This window comes from Procambarus clarkii, chromosome 66, assembly GCF_040958095.1.
Source record: "Procambarus clarkii isolate CNS0578487 chromosome 66, FALCON_Pclarkii_2.0, whole genome shotgun sequence".
NCBI classification, from domain to species: Eukaryota; Metazoa; Arthropoda; class Malacostraca; order Decapoda; family Cambaridae; genus Procambarus; species Procambarus clarkii.
The window spans coordinates 21,577,216-21,601,040 of NC_091215.1; the positions used below are offsets into that span (position 1 = coordinate 21,577,216).

General features: G+C 45.3%; 1 protein-coding gene across 4 annotated transcripts in view; it reads left to right on the plus strand.

The window, feature by feature from the left end:
• The window catches only part of LOC123769351 (potassium voltage-gated channel subfamily KQT member 1), an 874,235-nt gene that overhangs the window by 497,437 nt on the left and 352,973 nt on the right, over nucleotides 1-23,825 (plus strand). For all 4 annotated transcript variants that reach the window (XR_011223844.1, XM_069309856.1, XM_069309857.1 and 1 more), the window contains exon 3: nucleotides 21,508-21,642. Coding sequence is in view for 3 of the 4 variants with exons in the window: in XM_069309856.1 (XP_069165957.1) it covers nucleotides 21,508-21,642 (135 nt within the window). In the remaining variant the exon portion in view is untranslated. The remainder of the gene's footprint in view (nucleotides 1-21,507; nucleotides 21,643-23,825) is intronic.

Here is a 23,825-nt window from a genome sequence, read left to right on the forward strand (position 1 = left end):
GAAACTTTTAGGAATAAGAATGTTAATTTCTATATGAGAACAAACCGAGTTTTAATACACAGTGTGTTAAAATTGATGGATATGTCTTTGTGGGCCTTGTCATAAGCCTTTATGGTCAGTGTAGGCCTTGTCATCAGCCTTTATGGTCAGTGTAGGCCTTGTCATCAGCCTTAATGGTCAGTGTAGGCCTTGTCATCAGCCTTAATGGTCAGTGTAGGCCTTGTCATCAGCCTTAATGGTCAGTGTAGGCCTTGTCATCAGCCTTAATGGTCAGTGTAGGCCTTGTCATCAGCCTTAATGGTCAGTGTAGGCCTTGTCATCAGCCTTAATGGTGAGTGTAGGCCTTGTCATCGGCCTTAACGGTCAGTGTAGGCCTTGTCATCAGCCCTAAGTGTAGGCCTTGTCATCAGCCCTAAGTGTAGGCCTTGTCATCAGCCCTAAGTGTAGGCCTTGTCATCAGCCTTAAGTGTAGGCCTTGTCATCAGCCCTAAGTGTAGGCCTAGTCATCAGCCATAATGACGGGCGGGTGTGGGGTCCCACTATGAAACTTAACCGCGACGACACGTTAATGATAACATTTTCTCATAGATTAAATTGTAAAGCTCGAGTGGGAGACATGGCGTGTTCGCTCGCGTGATAATATTAAAAAGGTTTATAGTGTATTACAGATATTATGCAGTAGTTTTTTTTTTTTTGCGAGATAAGAATGCGACTATAAAAATCATGCGCATGTCTATTTTCTTTTGTTCTCTGAAATGTAAGACTTTTAGAAGACTTGAGCGTCCAAATACCCATCAGTTGATGGGGTTGACTCGCGTTCCTTTGTTTAACTGGCTGCCCGCGTACGGTAATTTTCTGGCGGTTCAGCGTCTTGACCTTTCCGTCCGATTATCCGGAATGTGCTTTGCTATAAACAAAGATGGGTCGTGGAAGAGTAGGTATCGTACTCAGAGCTCCGATACTCTATTCACTCAGCGATTAAGGTCAACATATTTCAGAAGCGTTTTGGGCAGGAACCAGTAGTTTCCTGGGTCATCCGACAGTGTAAGCGTACTGGGGAGGAACCAACAGTTTCCTGGGTCAGTCGTCAGTGTAAACAGAAGTTGTAAGGTTATCGACGGGATGATCACACGCGGTGCCGTGAAAAAATTATAAACGATATTTTACCAGAAAATTCCATTCATGCGGGCATAGTGTCCGAGGCTGGGGTCGCCAGCTGGGGAAGAACGTTGGGGTCGCCAGCTGGGGGAGAACGTTGGGGTCGCCAGCTGGGGGAGAACGTTGGGGTCGCCAGCTGGGGGAGAACGTTGGGGTCGCCAGCTGGGGAAGAACGTTGGGGTCGCCAGCTGGGGGAGAACGTTGGGGTCGCCAGCTGGGGAAGAACGTTGGGTCGCCAGCTGGGGAAGAACGTTGGGGTCGCCAGCTGGGGGAGAACGTTGGGGTCGCCAGCTGGGGAAGAACGTTGGGGTCGCCAGCTGGGGGAAGAACGTTGGGGTCGCCAGCTGGGGAAGAACGTTGGGGTCGCCAGCTGGGGAAGAACGTTGGGGTCGCCAGCTGGGGGAAGAACGTTGGGGTCGCCAGCTGGGGAAGAACGTTGGGGTCGCCAGCTGGGGGAAGAACGTTGGGGTCGCCAGCTGGGGAAGAACGTTGGGGTCGCCAGCTGGGGAAGAACGTTGGGGTCGCCAGCTGGGGAAGAACGTTGGGGTCGCCAGCTGGGGGAAGAACGTTGGGGTCGCCAGCTGGGGAAGAACGTTGGGGTCGCCAGCTGGGGAAGAACGTTGGGGGCGCCAGCTGGGGAAGAACGTTGGGGTCGCCAGCTGGGGAAGAACGTTGGGGTCGCCAGCTGGGGAAGAACGTTGGGGTCGCCGGCTGGGGAAGAACGTTGGGGTCGCCAGCTGGGGAAGAACGTTGGGGTCGCCAGCTGGGGAAGAACGTTGGGGTCGCCAGCTGGGGGAGAACGTTGGGGTCGCCAGCTGGGGAAGAACGTTGGGGTCGCCAGCTGGGGAAGAACGTTGGGGTCACCAGCTGGGGAAGAACGCCTCCAGGTATACCTTCCGTTAAATAACAACATTGTTCTCATAATTATACAATCGGGGAAATTATTAATCAATAAATTAACCAATTTGGGCCACACACACAATGGCCCTCCGTCCAGACCCACAGGGGGGAACACCTAAAGGGGGGGGGGGGGTAAAGTGCTCCAACACACGATAACAGCCTTCGTATTGGAGTATAACTGGAGTATACCCGGAGTATACCCGGAGTATACCCGGAGTATACCCGGAGTATACCCGGAGTATACCTGGAGTATACCTGGAGTATCCAATCACTGACCTGGGAGGACCTTACCTTGACTGAACAAAGCACAGGTAGTAGTATCGGGCAGGGACATGAGAGAGTGGGGTTGGATTCTACCTAAAGCTCTCAATGTACGGGAGATACCATTCTAGTAAGTCCTACTTATATAAACTGTTGTGCCGTCTCGCTTGGAATAATCCTTTCTGATCACCTCCCACTTTCTTGGCTGTCCAGATATCTGAAAAAACACACTAATACACTCTTAAGTTACTGGGACTTTCTTAAGTTAGTACAAGTTCTCTGGAGACGAGAGAATTAGCTGGTGGCGCAGTGGTAACACATTCGCCCGGCGAGTCATTACCCCTAGGTTCGACTTCTGGCCACTGGTGGATTGTCTGGTCGTCAGTCCTCAACTGTTCGCCTCTGTTTATCCAGCAGTAATTGGGTATCTGGTTTACTAGCCGATTTCGGGTTGCGTTCCAGGGTCTATCTCTAGGCCCTGGAACCCACAGATTTTAGTGGGTAAGGCTTACCATGAGCAATGGGAAGAGTATACCTTCTGAACGGTCCTACCTTAAGGTATACCTACCTTAAGGTATACCTTCTCTACCGTCCTACCTGAAGGTATACCAACCTTCTCTCAGCCTGCTAACAGGAGTCACGAGCGGTCCGTTCCTGTACCCACTTGTGTAAACAAAGGACAAAAAGGAGGCATCACATACACAAGGTGCTGGAAGGACTGGGTGTAATAGTCACGATGAAATAATAATTACTGGAAGATGATTACCTGATAGAGAGTGTGTGTAGATCAGAGGCGCAGTTGCAGCACACTCAGAGAACACCGTGACTATCAGAGGTCAATGACCTCTGATAGTTACAATTAACTTGAGAATGGTCAATAATGGTTTCGGAATGACGGACCGAAACGTCGTCGTCCCTTCACTTTCTAGTGTGTGGTTTGGTCAACATATTTCAGCCACGTTATTGTGACTCCTCGTCTGCACAGGTCAACGACCATTCAACCTAGCAGCCTCCAGATACAAGAACTATTGCCGGAACAATGGTTTGAAGTTTTCTATAGATATTCAGACGGGTTAGAATTAGAATTATTCTATCAGCTATAACTTTACTGTCATGGCATAGACGGTAAAATCTTGCGTCCCTCCCCCTCTCCTCACTGGTGTACCAGATTACGGTCTGGTATTAATCAGATCTTCAAGAGAAAACGCTTTCGATAGAAAACTTTCTTTCTAGAAACTTTCTTGAAAAAACTTTCTTGAAAACTTTTCAAATGAAAACAAGAGAAAATCATCAAGAGAAGACATCTTCAGGAGAAAACTCGATAGTTTTCTTCAAGGAGTGCCGAACCAACCGGGCTGTGGAGGATATGTGGGCCTGCGGGCCGCCAAAACAACAGCCTGGTGGACCAAGCTCTCACAAGTCAAGCCTGGCCTCGGGCCGGGCTTGGGGAGTAGAAGAACTCCCAGTACCCCATCAAGCAGGTATCAAGCAGGGGGAAGGAATGATGCCCAACCACTTGGACGGTCGGGGATTGAACGGTGACCTGCATGAAGCGAGACCGTCGCTCTACCGTCCAGCCCAAGTGGTTGGGCATAAGAGGTCAGTGAAGAAGCAAATAGTTTGAGAGAAGTCTCGTGACGAGACTGAATAATGGTAGCCTGAGGGTTGAGCATGACCCTTTACGAAACCTGTACATCTGTCCTCGACAGTGGTGGTTCAGTCTGTATTAAACAGTCTACGCGCCGCGACATTGCTCTTACGGGCTCGCCTTAGCCCTTGCTACATGGATATTTCGTTCTGAGTAGCAATATCTAAAACAACAACAACGCGACATTAGGCAGAGTATTATCGGTATGGACACCTTTGTAGCGCTTCGGAGTTCATCAGTTGATTCATAAATGCAAATTAAGTCTCCATGATTGAGGATAGATGTAAAGGTTTCGTAGCTGTTTGACGGATCGTGTCCCTGGTAATGCGAGCCTCGGCTGCATGGTAGACTTGAGTCTTGTGCAGCTGCATGGACCACGAGATGGACCACGAGCTGGACCACGAGCTGGACCACGAGCTGGACCACGAGCTGGACCACGAGCTGGACCACGAGCTGGACCACGAGCTGGACCACGAGCTGGACCACGAGCTGGACCACGAGCTGGACCACGAGCTGGACCACGAGCTGGACCACGAGCTGGACCATGAGCTGGACCACGAGCTGGACCACGAGCTGGACCACGAGCTGGACCACGAGCTGGACCACGAGCTGGACCAGGGTAGTGCTGTGGTTCAGGCTGGTGCCAGCGACGCGTTTATGCTAATTTCATGTGAATTCCTAAAACTTTCACAAGGAAACTATTGGCCGTAAGCGCTGCCATTGACCCATCTCCACACGCTAATGCACCTCGTTTTGTACGTTTTGACCCACAACGTACGAAATACAGGGCACTATGCAAAATGGCGGCTTCCAAATATCCTCGTTTTGAAATACGTAGGTTGGCTAGATTATGTTTGGTTGGGTTAGGTGGGTGGCGTGGGTTAGGTGGGTGGCTTGGGTTTGTGTGTGTTTTGGTACCCTGGTTGATACCTGCCTGATGGGGTTCTGGGAGTTCTTCTATTCCCCAAGTCCCGCCCGAGGCCAGGCTTGACATGTGAGAGTTTGATCCACCAGGCTGTTGCTTGCAGAGGCCCGCAGGCCACCCCTTGTTCTGTTCGTTGAGGCAAATCAAGAGAAGGGCCTGGCTTGGGTAATGTATTAACATATTCCTCGACGTACTTCTAACATCTGAAAAGTTATCTTGAGATGATTTTGGGGCTTAGCGTCCCCGCGGCCCGGTCCTCGACCAGGCCTCCTTTTGGTTACACCCCACCCCACAGGAAGCAGCCCGTAGCAGCTGTCTAACTCCCAGGTACCTATTTACTGCTAGATGAACAGGAGCATCAGCATGAAAGAAACTCTGCCCATTTGTTTCCGCCTCCACCGGGGATCGAACCCGGAACCTCAGAACTACGAATCCCGAGTGCTGTCCACTCAGCCGTCAGGCCCTGTTTCACTTATAAGAATGTTCCATTTTCTCGTAGGAGAGACTGGAACACTTAGGACTGTGGGAGTTAGACACAAGACGCTCACTCTCACTACACACTGGTCAAGACGGAGCTAATTTGTTATTAGAAAATGGGATCTTGTATTAAGATGTATTTGTTGCAGATTTCGAGTCCTTGTATTTTTGTTGTATTAGTGATGGAGGTCAGGACGCCCCGGGGAGCTGTAATATTGATAAAGTTAGTGGTGTGGCTTATGTCTGGGTCCACCCCCCTCCTCTTCCCCTCCCTATGAACTTACGAACCTGTACATCTTTCCTCAATCTTTGACGGCTTTGGTTACATTAATTAAACAGTTTTCAAGCATGAAAACTTTCCAATCAACTGTTGTTACTGTTATAAACAGACTTCTGGTGTTTTGTAGCTCATTAACTGTTTAATAATTGTAAACAAAGCCGCCAAAGATTGAGAAAAGATTGACAGGTTCGTAAGTGCTTGCGTAACTGCTTCGTGAATCTGGTCCCAGGTTCGTAAGTGCTTGCGTAACTGCTTCGTGAATCTGGCCACAGGTTCGTAAGTGCTTGCGTAACTGCTTCGTGAATCTGGCCACAAGTTCGTAAGTGCTTGCGTAACTGCTTCGTGAATGTGGCCACAAGTTCGTAAGTGCTTGCGTAACTGCTTCGTGAATCTGGCCACAGGTTCGTAAGTGCTTGCGTAACTGCTTCGTGAATCTGGCCCCAGGTTCGTAAGTGTTTGCGTAACTGCTTCGTGAATATGGCTACAGATATCTAACCGCCTCAGTGCTCTAAGCCTCGAACAAATATATGTGTGTGACTGTGAGTAAAAACACTTTCAATCACATTCTGTATTTGAGTGCTTAATAACTCTCAGCTCTTGATGTCTATGGAGGAGAGGAGAAAATGTATATATATTGTATATATGTTGCTTTATATCATTGTATAAATGAATGACCATGTCTGTGGCAAGGATATACACAGAAAAAATCTCTCGGAATTTCTTGTACTATCGTAATGAGTATATTCGTAGAGCCGTTGTGCATGTATATGGGGAATATATTTCCATGTGTATTAAGATACACATGGAAATATACACATGGCTTGGTGTTGTGTAGGTAATGTGGGTGATGATGCTGTGTGTGTGTGTGTGTGTGTACTCACATAATTGTGTTTGCGGGGGGTTGAGCTTCGGTTGTTTGGTCCCGCCTCTCAACTGTCAGTCAACTGATGTACAGGTCCCTGAGCCTACTGGGCTCTATCATATCTACATTTGAATCTGTGTATGGAGTCAGCCTCCACCACAACACTGCCTAATGCATTCCATTTAGTAACTACTGACACTGATAAAATTATTTATGATGTCTCTGTGGCCCATTTGGGTACTAAGTTTACACCTATGTCCTTATGTGCTAGTACCACCCGTGGTAAATAATGTCTTATCTATCCTGTCAATTTCCACTGAGAATTTTGTATGTGGTAATCATGTCTCCCCTAACTCTTCTGCGCGACACTCTCCCGACCCATTATTAAATGTTAAGTAGGTGAAGGGGGGAGGGGAGTGCACATATGCAGTCTCACCTCAAGATGAACAGGTTCGGGGAATTTTTCAGTTTAAGTTGAACATAACAAAGCTAAGAAGTATTGTTTTAAAGTTAAAATATGCGAATCAAAATTTTTTAACAAATTATTTTATTCTTGTCCGTTAAATGGAAAAATTCATTTGATATAACTTGTCGTAGATTTTTCAAGTTAACAGTTTTTACGTGTTATTATTTTCTATTAAATATTATTATATATTATTTATATCTATATTATTATATATTATTTCTATCTATATTATTATATATTATTTCTATCTATATTATTATATATTATATCTATCTATATTATTATATATTATTATAAATTATTATTTTCGCGTTTTAAATGATTATTTCCGCGTTTTAAATTATTATTTCCTAGTTTTAAATTATTATTTCCGCGTTTTAAATTATTATTTATGCGTTTTAAATTGTAATTTATGTGATTTAAATTATTTGTACATGTATTAAATTTTTATTGGAAAGACATGTTAATAGGCACGCTTAGAACCCTACACTTCAACACCACGATCTTGAGAATGTGTTCGAATTTAATACTCAACATTATAATTTTACTGGTAAAGGAGAGGTGATAAAAACAGGCTAGCGTTCATTTTTATCTCTGGCTGTGCGTTTCTCAAGGATATCTTGCCGTGGAGACGGTTTTTAATGTCATGGACTCCACCTACCAATCAGAGTCCTCCCCCAATCTCCAAGATGTGACGTAACTTCTAAACCCCGCCCCACATTGCTGACGTGGCTAAACCCGGCCCACTTTCCTGACGTCATGACTCAAGCCCCGCTAACTTTCATGACGTCATAGCTAGACTCCGCCCACTTTCCTGACGCCATGCCTGGGTGAGGCCAAGATGTTTGGCTTTTTCCCAGGTCCCATTGCCTAAATCTTTCTGACGTCATTCTCCTAGCCCCGCCCTCGCTCTGTGACGTCATTCTCCTAGCCCCGACCTCGCTCGGTGACGTCATTCTCCTAGCCCCGCCCTCGCTCTGTGACGTCACTCCTACGTCCCTCCCTCCCCTCCCGCTCTCGCTGGTAAGTGCGTGATATAGGAGAGTGGAGCCGGGGAATATGAGCGCTCCAGGAAAGTGTTGCTTATAATACATAATGGAAGGGAAAGATGAATGAAGGTGAATGAATTTGTGTGGTGCTAGTGGTTGATGGTGCTGCTGGCGACAGTGATGGTGGTTGGTGCTGGTGGTGGTGGTGATGGTAATAATGATGATGCTGGTGGTGATGGTACTGATGGTGACGGTACTGGTGGATGGGGGCCCTGATGGTGCTGGTGGTTGGTACATGATAATGATAGTGGTGGTTGTGATGTAACTAGTGGTGATGGTGATGCTGGTAATGATGGTGATAGTGGTGATGGCGGTTGGTTCGTGAAGGTGCTGGCACACGTCGATATGTCCCCCCCCCCCCCTTCCTCCTTCCCTCACTTTCCTGCGGCAACGGATTATTTAACTCAAACAAATGTAAATATTAGCTTGTGACGTCACACTGCTCTTCCATTTTCGCTCTGCCAATCAGGAGCGAGTGTTGCCTCGTGCATGCCCTTCTTGTTCTGAAGTAGGTGACTGGACCTGGATGACACATTTTTTCCCATTGTGTTTGGTTTAGTTTCAGTATTAATCTCTCGCATTTTGTTCGGGACATTATCAAAATAGAACATAATTATTAGAGATTGTTGTTCAGTTGTGGATATTCTCGGAAGGGAACAAGTGTCTTTGTTTTATGTTCTTTCTAAATGAGAATAAGAGTGATATGTTCTTAGTGAAACTAGGGCTCTGGGGCTCTGATTCTGCACCAGCTCCTGTGAAGCATGAATCTTGGGAGTCATTTATTTGATGAGATAATTGTTAGTTTCGATTCGTGACCAGCTTTATTTAGAGCTAAGTTTTAGTCAGTAACAGGATGAAGCTGAAATTAACTCTTGAAATTTATATCATGACGAATCATGATTTGTTCTCGTGTGTGTGTGTGTGTGTGTGTGTGTGTGTGTGTGTGTGTGTGTGTGTGTGTGTAATTACCTAAGTGTAATTACCTAAGTGTAATTACCTAAGTGTAGTTACAGGATGAGAGCTACGCTCGTGGTGTCCCGTCTTCCCAGTACTCTTTGTCATGTAACTCTTTGAAATTACTGACGGTTTTGGCCTCCACCACCTGACTTAGCTTGTTCCAATCTGTTGTTGTTTTAGATTCAGATACTAGGAAGAAAAGTTCCGAGTAGCACTGGCTATGGTGAGCCCGTAGTTGTGCCAGGCGTCTACCACTCTATTCGCAAAAGAAAATTTTCTAATATTTCGCCACCTTTTTTTCCTTAGCTTGAATTTGTGTCCTCTTGTTCGTGGAGTTGCTGGTTTTAGGATTTTTTTTCAATTTGGTTTATTCCTGTTAGTATTTTGTGAGTGGTGATCATATTAACTCTCTTCTATCTTCTATTTTTGGCATGTTTAACGCCTCTAGTCTCTCCTCGTAACTCATGTTTTTCACTTCCTGAAGCCATTTGTGTGCTTCTTGAGATTTGGGCACCATACAACTGCTGCATATTCCAATTTTGGTCTCACAAAAGTTATGAACAGTTTTTTTTTAGTATTTCATCATCCATATAATTAACAGCAAGTCTCAAGTTGGAAAGCGACGAATACGCTCCTCACAATGTTCTTATGTGTTCCTCTGGTGTCTGTTTACTATCCAAAACCACCCCAGGTCTCGTTCTTTATTAGAATTCTGAAATTTCATGCCACATAATTTGTAAGTTGTGTGTGGTCTATTTTCTCATACTCCACACTCCATAACATGGCATTTATTCACATTGAATTCCATTTGCCACTTCTTGCTCCAAGCAATTATTTTATGTAAATCAATTTGAAGGGCAGACAATCGTCTGCGTCTCCTGTCTTCCCCAGTATCTTAGCATCATCGGCAAACATGTTCATATAATTCTGTATTCCTTCTGGTAGATCGTTTATATAGACGATGAACATTACTGGTGCAAGAACTGAACCCTGTGGTAGTCCGCTAGTAACTCTCCTCCAGTCAGATACGTTGTCTCTGATTACTGCTCTCATCTGTCTGTCAGTTAGAAAGTTTTTCATCCATGTCAGAAGTCTCCCTGTCACTCCTCCAGCATGTTCCAGTTTCCAGAACAGCCTCTTGTGTGGGACTCTGTCAAAAGCCTGTTTTGGTCCAGATAGACACAGTCAACCCAACCACCTCTTTCCTGTAGTATCTCTGTGGCTCTATCATAAAAGCTGAGTAGATTTGTTACACAGGATCTTCCTGTTCAAAAACCATACCGTCTCTTACGTTATTATGACATTATTCTCTACGTTATCAACTCGTTTGGCCTTAACTATTTTTTCTAGTGTTTTGACTACCACGATTGTTAGGTTTCTAGGTTTCTATAGGTTAGGAGAGGTTTCTATAAATTAGGGGTTCCTCTCGTTTATAATTTTTATAAATTGGTACTGTCTTTTCCATATAACTGCTAAGATTCCTGTACACAAGGATGTCAGGAATATTAATTAGAGTGGAATGCTTAGCTCAGTTGCACATTCTCGCAGCACCCAAGGTGAAACTCCATCAGGTCCAACTGCTGTATTTCTTTCTAGCCCCTTGAGTACTTTTTTCCACTTCGTCTTGAGATACCTCCATGTATTCTATGGTGTGATCTGGAGTTGGTATTTGGTCCGGCTCTCTAAAACCCTCATTTTGTACAAACAACACTTTGGAACTGTTCATTTAGCATTTCACACATTTCTTTTATTTCTTTTTCATTCTCATTAGTCCTGTTCCCATTTCTCAATTTCTGGATTTTATCCTTTACATGCAGCTTGCTTTCAATGAATTTATAGAAAAGGCCTGGATCTCTTTTACCTTTGTCAGCTATACCTTTCTCAAGGTTCCTTTCTGCCTCTCTCTCTCCTCACTATTGTATAATTGTTTCTTGATTGTAATGGTGGTATGTTTGCGTGTTAGGCCTCCTCCCATATTGTACCCATTTTCTTGTCTTAGCCTCTCTGGCCCCTCTCACAATTTCTGTTGAACCAATCCTGTTTTCAGTTCCTGCATCTCTGTTTTGGTATGAATGTTTGTGTTCCTTCATCGAATATTTCACAAAATTTGGCATACATCTCATTTCAGGAACCTGTTTTCTTTCCCTTTCTTCTTTACTCCCCCCTTCTTCTAGTATTTACCTAGTTGTGCTTGCGAGGGTCGAGCTCTGGCAATTCGGCCCGCCTCTCAACTGTCAAACAACTTTTTTTCGAACACGCACACATGGACACAAACGCGCGCACACGCACCCACACCCAGGAAGCAGCCCGTGACAGCTGACTAACTCCCAGGTACCTATTTACTGCTAGGTAACAGGGGCATAGGGTGAAAGAAACTCTGCCCATCGTTTCTCGCCGGCGCCCGGGATCGAACCCGGGACCACAGGATCACGTGCCCAGCGTGCTGTTCGCTCGGCCACCGGGTCCCGAGAAAGAGAATCTCTCTTTCTCGTGTGTGTGTGTGTGTGTGTGTGTGTGTGTGTGTGTGTGTGTGTGTGTGTGTGTGTGTGTGTGTGTGTGTGTGTGTGTACTCACCTAATTGTACTCGCCTAATTCTGCTTGCGGGGGTTGAGCTTTGGATCTTTGGTCCCGCCTCTCAACTGTCAATCAACTGGTGTACAGATTCCTGAGCCTATTGGGCTCTATCATATCTACATTTGAAACTGTGTATGGAGTCAGCCTCCACCACATCATTTCCTAGTGCATTCCATTTATTAACTATTCTGACACTGAAAAAAAAATGCTAACGTCTCTGTGGCTCATTTGGGCACTCAGTTTCCACCTGTGTCCCCTTGTGCGTGTGCCCCTTGTGTTAAATATCCTGTCTTTATCTGCCCTATCAATTCCCTTCAGAATCTTGAATGTGGTGATCATGTCCCCCCTAACTCTTCTGTCTTCCAGCGTATTGTGTGTGTGTGTGTAGTCAAAGATGTGAGCATTGTGCTGCTAACTCTTAATGTTCAGTCATCAGCTTTCCCCTCCCACCCTCTGCTCTCTCTCTGTCTCTCTCTCTCCCTCCCTCTACTCTCCCTCTCCCACGGTGCACCTAGTCTCATCTCACTACTGGTGCTCTGGTAGTCTCCTGGATGTCACATTAAAGTTGAATACAGAGCTTTGATGACCAAACTCACCCATCACAAGATGGACCAGCGACGACGTTTCGGTCCCAAGTCGTGTGTGATAATGGTCCAGGACTGACCGAAACATCGTCGCTTCTCCATCTTCTGAGTTGTGGTTTGGTCATCACATCTTCAACCATGTTATTGACACGTTGCCTGCTGGTTATGGTGAATTGAGTATATTCAATATAACATGCAAAAGAAGAGAGTATTTGTGACATATAACTCCAATAGATTGGTCTCCAACACTGCAGGAATCACAGACATTCTCGCCTTATCTGATATTTACCTGAGAGTAACCTATTGAGTGAGGATAAACTGTGATTAAATGATGCCAAATTTGCGTTTGTTAATCACATATACCTGGTTGATACCTGGATAATCGGTTTCTGGGAGTTCCTCTTCTCCTTCTACTCCCCACGCCCGGCCCGAGGCCAGGCTTGACTTGTGAGAGTTTGGTCCACTAAGCTGTTGCTTAGAGCGGCCCGCAGGGCCACAAGTATATTTGTTGTTTCGATGGATATGTTCACACGAGGTAATTAATGTTAAGGAAGCGTTATATAGACGTTCGTACTCAGAGCTTTGTTTGGTTCGTTTCTTAATTAACACCAACCAGTGTTGGAGCTTATCTGGGTAAGTACACCTGGAGGCGTGTGTATTAGCCGGATGTATGTGTACTGGAGAGTAAGTCTGGGGAGTCTGGAGACTGTTCACCCACGGCTGTGAGAGGCAGCACTGACCTGGCAGGCTGTGAGAGGCAGCACTGACCTGGCAGGCTGTGAGAGGCAGCACTGACCTGGCAGGCTGTGAGAGGCAGCACTGACCTTGCAGGCTGTGAGAGGCAGCACTGACCTTGCAGGCTGTGAGAGGCAGCACTGACCTTGCAGGCTGTGAGAGGCAGCACTGACCTTGCAGGCTGTGAGAGGCAGCACTGACCTTGCAGGCTGTGAGAGGCAGCACTGACCTTGCAGGCTGTGAGAGGCAGCACTGACCTTGCAGGCTGTGAGAGGCAGCACTGACCTTGTAGGCTGTGAGAGGCAGCACTGACCTTGTAGGCTGTGAGAGGCAGCACTGACCTTGTAGGCTGTGAGAGGCAGCACTGACCTTGTAGGCTGTGAGAGGCAGCACTGACCTTGTAGGCTGTGAGAGGCAGCACTGACCTTGTAGGCTGTGAGAGGCAGCACTGACCTTGTAGGCTGTGAGAGGCAGCACTGACCTTGTAGGCTGTGAGAGGCAGCACTCACCTTGCAGGCTGTGAGAGGCAGCACTCACCTTGCAGGCTGCCGACGGCTTCCTCTCACTGCCTCCCCGCCCTCCTCTCCATCTGGGTTGGGATATGCTGAACTCTCTAAATATTATCTGAACACTTCAACACTTGACTTACTGAACCTGTACTCCAGGAGTGACTCTGTAATGCATCAGTTATGTGATGTAATTATAACTTGAGCCTTTAACAACAGCTTAATCACTTTCTGTGTGGTTAAGTGCTTAATAACACCTTACTTGCTATAGCAGCTATTTTACCCTGTCAAATTAAGAGACGTAATTACACGTAAATATGTGCATGTTTATGTAAGTATGTGTAAGTTAGTTTTGTGGTTGTGTACTCGATAACCTGCTTCATGATGCCCAACACATCTCAGAGGAAATGTGTATATGCTGGTTAGCATTGTAAATGTGCTGCCACGTCTGTGGTACAAAACAAACTGCCAGGCACACCTAGCTAGGCCTACCCTCCCCCCCCCCCCTTCGCCTACCTCCTAATGACAGTGATAATTGCAATGTGGGATACTATTGTTGCATTAGGTCAAATTTCCTCCAGGTACTATATAGGTTAATAGTTTCAGTTTGAACGTGGAGGTTCATAGTTCCTCCAGTCCGGCTCACAGAGGTGAAATTGCCTGTGTACCTCGTTTGGGCAGACTGTGGGACTGTGTTGAACACCTGTGTTGGAGACGATAACGTTTGGGCAGTGTATGACTATATAGTCAGCGGCTTCTCCTCATGATTACCTTGTGAGTTAAATTGGCCACAGTCAGTGAACTCCTGAGAACCAGTAATCATATAACAGGTTCCGTGTGAGGCTTAGAAAGATTAAGACTTAATTTGATTTTAAGTCTTTTTAATTTCAATCCAGTTAATTCTTCCCTTCCCTTAATTTTTTTTGCCTCGGTACTTTTTTTTAGTGGGTACAGTACTGGTGGGTACAGTGACGGCGTTGCTGTTTTGCCGAGTCGGTGTTCAATCGATGATGGTGTTACGTGGTTGGGCACGACCTTAGCCTACCGCCGTCTCCATAGCTGTTAGTGTGTGGTCAGTCCTGCCAGGGGTTGAGTAGTTATACTGGCTTGGTGCTTTATCCTGGCAATTATCTCCCTTTCTTTCTCGTTCCGTTCCTCTCTCCCAATCATCCACTTGCTGCCTCTTATCTCCTTCCCTCCCGGCCTCCACATCTCTGCATACATCACTCCACCTCTCCCTCAGCACTGTCTCCTATTTCTCATCTTTTCCCTCTTTCCCCTGCCCCTCCTCTCCCTCTCTTCCTTCTTCCATTTTCCCCTCCTTCCCTCCCCCTCTCTCCTTCCATCCCTCCATTCGTCCTCCCCTCCCTTCCTTCCCTCCTTCATTCTTTCTTCTCCCTCCCTTCTCTCCCTCCCTCCAGCAGCACATAAGGAGCCACGGACATAAGGTGCTTTGATAGGTAAGAAAGTCATAAGATAGTAAAGGGGGAGAAGGATTGACGGTGCTGGTGTCCCGGGGTCTGGTGTCCCGGGGTCTGGGGTCCCAGGGTCTGGTGTTCCGGGGTCTGGTGTCCCGGGGGTCTGGTGTCCCGGGGTCTGGTGTCCCGGGGTCTGGTGTCCCGGGGTCTGGTGTCCCGGGGTCTGGTGTCCCGGGGTCTGGTGTCCCGGGGTCTGGTGTCCCGGGGGTCTGGTGTCCCGGGGGTCTGGTGTCCCGGGGGTCTGGTGTCTCGGGGTCTGGTGTCCCGGGGGTCTGGGGTCTCGGGGTCTGGTGTCCCGGGGGTCTGGGGTCCCGGGGTCTGGGGTCCCGGGGTCTGCTGTCCCGGGCGTCTGGGGTCTGGGGTCTGGGGTCCGGGGTCCGGCTTCTCACTGATCACAAATGTTATCAGCTGCTCCTCAAGCCACTTTCCTAAGATCAAATTTACTTCACTTCCTTCACTTGTCGCTGGGAGCCAGACTCAGGCCGCCTCTGGATTGCTCACAGTTTGAAGTCAGGTCCGGGATTTATCAGACACTCACGTGTCCACTTACGAAACCTGTTCATCTTATCCTCAGCCAAGACGTCGTAGTTTGCACTGACTAAACACCTGCTGAGCTCTGAAGGGCTAGAAGGACGGTAACAGCGCCGTAGCGCCTTCAAACTCGCAAGCTGTTTAATAAATATAGACTAAACTGCCATGATGGAGGGAAGACGTACAGGTTTCGTACGAAGACACACAAGGTCTTGGTAAACCCCAGCCTGGTGTAGGTAAGACGTGGGTAGTGCACTTACATATCGTCATGTAGTAATGTTGGGTGTACTGTAACGATCTGTGTATTAGTGGCTGTAGGTCATTTACATCGTGTACCTGCCAGTACTCCGCTCTATGTCAGGTTCCAAATGTATTTTGTATAGATACAAAATATTTATTATTATTAATTGAGAACCTTGCATTATATTAACGTAACAACTTTAAGTTAGTGTTGATGAGGCAGCTTGCTATGTCTGTTCGCCCCCCCCCCCCCCTCCCCTCTCCCTTCTGGTGACTGCTCGTATATATATTGTTTCACATTGCTTGAACCTGTCAGTCTTGGTGTTTCCCACATCTGTGATGTGTGACAGCTGTTTAAACATTTGCTTTAACACCTGTATGAACACAAATATATGTTTGTGTTGCTTTCCTCTGCGAGTAAACCAACCCGGAAGATGCATTATGCCAGTAGTCGTAAGTCATAACAAAGTCTTATTTTAGTTATTATCTGTTAGATAATAATAATAATAATAAAAATAATAATAATTATAACGTGAATGTAGACCATATGACCGTGACTTCTGTAGCCAGACTATTGGTACTCTGGTATAAGTTGGATAAATTTTCCCTCCATACGTTTATAGGAAAATTTGCAACTTGGATAAGTAGGAAAGCCAAAGTTTCTTGGCAGTGATGAAATTCAAAACTTGAAGGAGCAGTCTGTCCAACAGGTTTTTCATCAACTTCACAAAATGTATATTAGTCAGACAAATTACACAAGTTTGGCGTGGTTGGCTGCACGCGTTTTCTTCTTCACTAGAATTTTTTTTTTTTTTTTTTTATTAACATATTAGGTACATCTGCATTAGTGCAGCTACCCTAGACTATATGAAGTGGAGTACAGTGTGTCAAAAAAGCTAACTAGGTGATGCTATAAAATCCCCATCACACAGGATGGTTAGTCATACAGAGGCATGTGATTAGCGGTCTGCACTGGCAGACTCCGGATGCATTTTGAGGATATCAACAACACAAGATTGAATAAGGTAGCAGTGGTAATACAAGTCCCCATCTCGCAGGATGGTTAGTCATACAGAGTCATGTGTTTAATAGCCTGCACTGGCAAATTTTGGGTATACTGTGAGGATATCTTCAAGAATACGAGAGTGAATAAAGTAATTGCAAAGCTCCAGGTACCTCATGCCAACTGGTCTGAAAGGTCTAATAATTGGGCATTCAGTGATGTAGTGCGGGAGATCATGCCGTAGTTCCTGCTCACAGAGTTTGCAACTGGAGTGCTCAGGATTGGGAGACCCGTCACCTGCAGCCACCTGCCACAGGTAACGGTAACCCAACCTGATCCTTGCAACCACTGTGTCGCACAGTCTAGTGGACGTTTTGTGCTGTCCATAGATGTAGGTTTCAGATCTGAACAAATCATAGCTTTTTATACTAGTACTTTCAGGTCGTTGGGAGTCAGTAAGTTCTTTCCTATCAGATCTGAATGTTTGGACCAATACAGTTTTGACAGCAGAGATAGGGATACCTAGATCTAATTCAACTTCAAACTTGTTACACGCTAATTTGGCTGCAATGTCTGTCTCATTATGATGGGTTATATTTATGTGTGAAGGTATCCATACAAAGGAAATTCGAGACCCTTTACTCTGTGCATCAATTAGGTCATTTATAATTGGGAGTATGAGGTTCTTGCTGTCGATCTTCCAAGAGAAGTTTTCGATTGCTTGAAGAGCAGACTTTGAATCGCAGAATATTATTCCTCCTCCAATATTTTTTAATGTGCTGGTTGCTAAATGTAATGCTGCTAGTTCTGCTTGTGTGGAGGTCAGCCAGTTGTTTAGCCTGACACTGACAGACTTTGTGCAAATATTATTTCTATAGAACCTACATGCCGCTGCAGTCCGTCCAGTAGAAGACTGGACTGAGCCGTCGGTGTAGACACAGTGCTCGTGAGATCTTAGACTCTCGATGGAGGAGGCAATTGTTTCAAGAGTGACAGCTTTGAGTAGAGCAAGATTCTCATTATCTTTCTTGGTGACAGGTGTGTATGATACTTGAATGGTGGGGTACAGATAAAGAGGAATATCAGAGACTGGTAGATTGCACTTAAAAGGAATGTTAAGTTTAATGAGATTGTAAGCATTGTTTCTCAGCCAATTATCATAAAAGGAGTGAGTTGGTATGTCGGCACCAGTCAAAAGGGTGTTAACAGCACTAAATAATTTGTCTCTGAGCAATGTAGGAGATGTAGGATCTCTCATGACTTTAAGACAGAAGGTAGTGTTAACTTGCATTATTCTCTCTAGTATGGTTGGAAACTTCAGTTCTTCCCTCATGTTGATGATTCTTGTGCATCTTGGGGCACCAAGAATTATCCTCATGGCCTCGTTCTGTATTACTTCAAGTTTGTCCAACACAGAGGAGGGGAAATTAATTAAGTGCAGAGCATTATAATCAACGAGAGATCTAACAAACATCATATAGAATAGTCTAGCATATTTAATATTGATACCAATATTCTTACCAGTAAGTGTTCTCAATGGTTTTAGTCTTTCTTTTAACCTACGGTGTAGATCATTTACAATGTCACTGTTAATACCAACTCCAAGGTATTTGTGCTGCCCACACGTTTCAATGTTCTGGTTGTTGACCTTGAAAGCTATAGGGACATGAGTTTTCTCTTTGGGATGGAGAACTCTGGATTTAGTTATAGAGATAACAAGACCACATTCAATGCTTTTAGCAGCGAATGAATCAAGTAGAGCTTGCAGTCTAGTTTGGGAATTTGCAACAATGCATATATCATCGGCATAACAAATGACGGCTTCGTCAGGTAGTGTGGGAATATCAATTGTTAATTTGTGCATCAGAACATTGAACAGTGTGGGACTTAGCACTCCACCCTGGGGTGTACCCAACTCAAAGGGTGCACAGAGTTTACTTTTGACCCCCTTGAAAAGGACTGAGGCGGTTCTGTTACTCAGGTACCCCCTGAGCCATGTCAACAGTCTTCCCTTAACTCCAAAAGAGGCTAGCTGTTCTAGGATTATTTCTTTGTTTGCTGTATCAAAAGCAGTTTGGAGATCAATAAATGCCGCCTGAGAGTTTGGTCCCCCTCTGATAAAATACTCAGCAAAGCAAGTTTGTGTGCTTCTTCCAGGAAGGAAACCATACAGGTTAGGGGCAAGGTGGGGCTTGATTTGAAACATTAGTCTGTCGAGAATAATTCTCTCAAGAACTTTGCACATGCACGACGTCAGAGAAATGGGTCTAAATTTTTGTGAATTAGGCTTGGGTATGGGTATTATGAGTCCCTGTGTCCAGCGGTCAGGTAAAACACCCTGCCTTAGACTTTGATTAAACAATTCTAGCAAAGGGCTATTTGGCAGCTCAGCAAGTACTCTCATGGTGTTGTATGTGATGCCATCCTCTCCAGGAGAGGTAGCCTTACCTTTCTTGAGTGCATTTTTAATTTCAAAGGGGGTTATGCCATAGTTATCATCAGGCCCTATTTCACTACAGGCAATTTCAATATTGAAGTTACGATTTATTTTAGTACTAGCCAGATAGTTTTGCACATCTAGGGGCAGGCTGCTTATACTAGCAGTGCTTGCATATTGCTGAAGCAGCATGTCGGCATAGTCTACAGGTGAATGGTGATCAAGTTGACGACTGCTAGGACGAGAAATCTTTTTAATTTTATTCCACATTTGGGATGAGGATGTTGCATGATTGATGCCTTGCAGAAACTGTTCCCAGTGCTGGTTATACACCTGTTCCTTTAGCTCTCTAAACTCTCGGCTGGCTTTAAGAAATATGTTGAGGGTGTCAGCTGTTTTATGTGTTTTATACTGCTCAGCTAGGAATAGAACTCTGTCATGCAGGGGCATAAGGCGTGAGTCAGTGAACCACCTCTGTCCCTTCCTCATTGGTTTGGGTCTTGCGGATTTTACAACATTGTCATAAAAAGCGGTTACTTCAGTGACCAGGTCCTCATATAATGCATTGACGGTAGTAAAGCAGTAAGTGTTATACCATTCAGAAATGCGGAATTTGAAGAGCATGTGTAAATTTTCAGGGATATTAATTATTTTTTTTCCAAAGCTTAGGGGTTTGACATTATTGATAGTGTATGAACTGAATATGGCAAAATGATCACTAACTAATTCATGAACAATTGATCCTCCGACAGCATTATCAATGAGGCCGTGACCAATGACATAATCAAGCCTGCCACCCCTGAGGTGTGTGACGTTAGAGGAGTCAAAGTTGAATACGGACATGTTATTATCTCTTAAGTATTTTACAAAGACTCTGCCATTCCCGTTTGTTTTGGTGTCACCCAGGCTAGTGTGTCTAGCATTAAAATCACCCATCACTAGAAAAAAATATATTTAACCCGCACAACTCTACGGTTATTGCGCACCACGTTTAACTTACTATACTAATCTGCCCAAATATATTGTGGTCGTTTTAGTGTTTTTTTTTTTTTTTTTTTTGTGTGTGTGTGTGTGTGTGTGTGTGTGTGTGTGTGTGTGTGTGTGTGTGTGTGTGTGTGAGTGTGTGTGTGTGTGTGTGTGTGCGCGCGCGCTCAGATACGGAATAGTATTTGAATGTGTAATTCATAATTAATTTATACGATTAATGGCAGTTTGTTCTTTAATTACTGAGCAAGGACTAAGTCTTAAAATGTCTTATGTTCAGCGATTTTGATTTTGGGTAAAGTCTTGTTCTCTGAATTATTGTTTCTATTAAATTTATTTTTCAGATTTGGTAATAAAAAAATTGTCTGACTAGTCCTTAAGTCGAGGACATTATTTTCTCTCAGGTTTATTGTAATAAAATTCTCCTTAGACCAGCTCGCCACCTCCTCGCACGTCATAAGTTACCTTTCTGGGACTTTATTTCAAGTTGCCTGGTGTTTCGAGTTATTCCTCGGACCTTCAAAGGGCTGAAAATCACAAGTTATTTCGGGTTCTCAACGAGCTGCATGTCGTCAACCTGCTCATCGGCTGATGAGTTTTACCCTGCAACATGCTGATGTGTTTTACCCTTCAACCTGCTGATGTGTTTTACCCTGCAACCTGCTGATGTGTTTTACCCTTCAACCTGCTGATGTGTTTTACCCTTCAACCTGCTGATGTGTTTTACCCTTCAACCTGCTGATGAGTTTTACCCTTCAACCTGCTGATGAGTTTTACCCTGCAACGTGCTGATGTGTTTTACTCTTCAACCTGCTGATGTGTTTTACCCTTCAACCTGCTGATGTGTTTTACCCTTCAACCTGCTGATGGGTTTTACCCTTCAACCTGCTGATGTGTTTTACCCTTCAACCTGCTGATGTGTTTTACCCTTCAACCTGCTGATGTGTTTTACCCTTCAACCTGCTGATGAGTTTTACCCTTCAACCTGCTGATGTGTTTTACCCTTCAACCTGCTGATGTGTTTTACCCTTCAACCTGCTGATGAGTTTTACCCTTCAACCTGCTGATGTGTTTTACCCTTCAACCTGCTGATGAGTTTTACCCTTCAACCTGCTGATGGGTTTTACCCTTCAACCTGCTGATGAGTTTTACCCTTCAACCTGCTGATGAGTTTTACCCTTCAACCTGCTGATGAGTTTTACCTCCCCATATACCAAAACTTAGCACCTGTTGGCACTTTTGTTTTTCCCTAAAACTTGTTTAATCCTCTTGTTTTAAAACGTTATCTTAGGCACCGTTATTGATCTTGTACCGTGTATAAATTCCACTCCAAACGTTTATATGTTACCGCGCTGTTAGTATCAGCGCGATACTACGTTTATAAGTATGTAGTACGTTTAGTAGTACGTTTATAAGCAACAGTGTTGACGTGTTATTTCCGTTGTCCTGCAGGTTCTGCACGATCTTCATCTGTCTGACCCTGAGCGTGCTGTCCACCGTCGAGGACTACGAGCACCAGGCCACCGAGGTCCTCTTCTACATCGAGTCCTTCGTCGTCGTCTGGTTTACTATTGAATATTTTCTAAGGTAAGGTTAGTGTGGTGGAGGAGTTTCTCATCTGTGGTGCGCTGGTGGACAGGTGGGATATGCTTGGGTGACGCACTGGTGTAGTGCACTGGTGTAGTGCACTGGTGTAGTGCACTGGTGTAGTGCACTGGTGTAGTGCACTGGTGTAGTGCACTGGTGTAGTGCACTGGTGTAGTGCACTGGTGTAGTGCACTGGTGTAGTGTACGGGTGTAGTGCACTGGTGTAGTGCACTGGTGTAGTGCACTGGTGTAGTGTACTGGTGTAGTGCACTGGTGTAGTGTACTGGTGTAGTGTACTGGTGTAGTGCACTGGTGTAGTGCACTGGTGTAGTGCACTGGTGTAGTGCACTGGTGTAGTGCACTGGTGTAGTGTACTGGTGTAGTGCACTGGTGTAGTGCACTGGTGTAGTGCACTGGTGTAGTGCACTGGTGTAGTGCACCAGTTACACACCCCCAGGAAGCAGCTCGTAACAGCTGTTTAACTCCCAGGTACCTATTTACTGCCAGGTAACAGGGACATCAGGGTGAAAAACTGCGCATTTGTTTCCGCACAGCTGAGTGGACATCGCTTCGGATTCGTAGTCCTGAGGTTCCGGGTTCGATCCCCGGCGGAGGCGGAAAGAAATGGTCAGTATTTTTACCCTGATGCCCCTGTTACCTAGCAGTAAATAAGTACCAGGGAGTTAGACAGCTGCTACGAGCTGCTTCCTGGGGGTGTGTAACCAAAAGAGGCCTGGTCGAGGACCGGGCCGCGGTGACGCTAAACCCCGAAATCATCTCAAGATAACCTCAAGATATAATTGATATAATTGTGGTGTTTGTGTGGATGTAGACGCCATGCCTCGCTATTTCTCTGGTAGATGTAGATGACAAAGGTAGATGACAAAAGGAAAACGAGATTCATCTTTCATTCAACACTCATTAATTTATTATATTTTAATATGAAAAGGCGTGTTTCATGTATGGTATTTGTCTCTCTCTCCTTGGTTTATTTTGTATGGATCTCCTTTTGTTATTTCTTCATCTTCTCTCTGTTCCGTAATTCCTTTGCTTTGAGTCTTGTTCGTTGCTATTCTGCTCGTTTTCTTGTTTAATTCCCATTTCCCCTTCCTCCCGTGTTCGTTATGTCTTCCCTTTCTTTCGTTGCTTCTATGGGTTCATTTCATGTCTTATAAAGGCAGCGGCTATGTCTGGCCAATTGGTTCATGCGAGAAAATTGATTTGTTCTGCTCAGTGTTCTGGCACTAGTTTTGCCTTCGCTAGTTGAATCATAGTATGTCTGTATGTATATCTGTATGTATATCTGTATGTATATATGTATGTATGAAAGTATGTATGTATGTTTGAATGTATGTCTATATGGTCACCTTTGGTTCTCTTTTTCTGAAATTCCCCTTTTATTCCATTCTTCCCACTACCCATTCCTGTAGACTCATAACCTCTCTTCCTCCTCCATTCCTCATGACCCCCTCCCATTCCCTGGGGCCATAAATCCCCAGGGTGCAGTCATCACCGGTGGGGTTTATGTGAGGGGGTCTTGACCCCCCGCCCGCCCCCCTGGTCCTCAACTGTGTTACGACTCTCCCAGCTTCACGCTCTCATCCGTGTGGGGTCCCACCCGCCTGGATTTTCCGATTGTGCGTGCGTGTGCGTGTGTGTGTGTGTGTGTGTGTGTGTGTGTGTGTGTGTGTGTGTGTGTGTGTGTGTGTGTGTGTGTGTGTGTGTGTCTGTGTCTGTACTCACCTATTTGTGCCTGCAGAATTGAGCGTTGGCTCGTGGATCCCGCCTTTCTAGCCTTCAGTTGTTTAAAGTAATGACTCCTGTCCCACTTACCTATCATATCTAGTTCTAAAGTGATGAATAGTGTTTGCTTCCACAATGTGCTGCTTTAGTTTAATTCCCCACTACCCTCACGCTAAAAGAAAACTGCCTAACATCTCTATGACTCCAGTCTGTACGAGTTTCTATGCATCCACTATGCATAGAAACTTTGCATCTCTATGCAAAGTTTGTATGCATCTCTATGATTCCGTGTCTATGAGTTTCCAGCATCCACCCATGTCCTCTTGTTCTGATGGTTTTCCGTGTGAACATTTCGTCTATTTCCACTCTTGTCAATCCCCCTAAGTATTTTGTATGCTGCCATCATATCTCCACGCCCCCTCCTTTTTTCTAACGTCAAG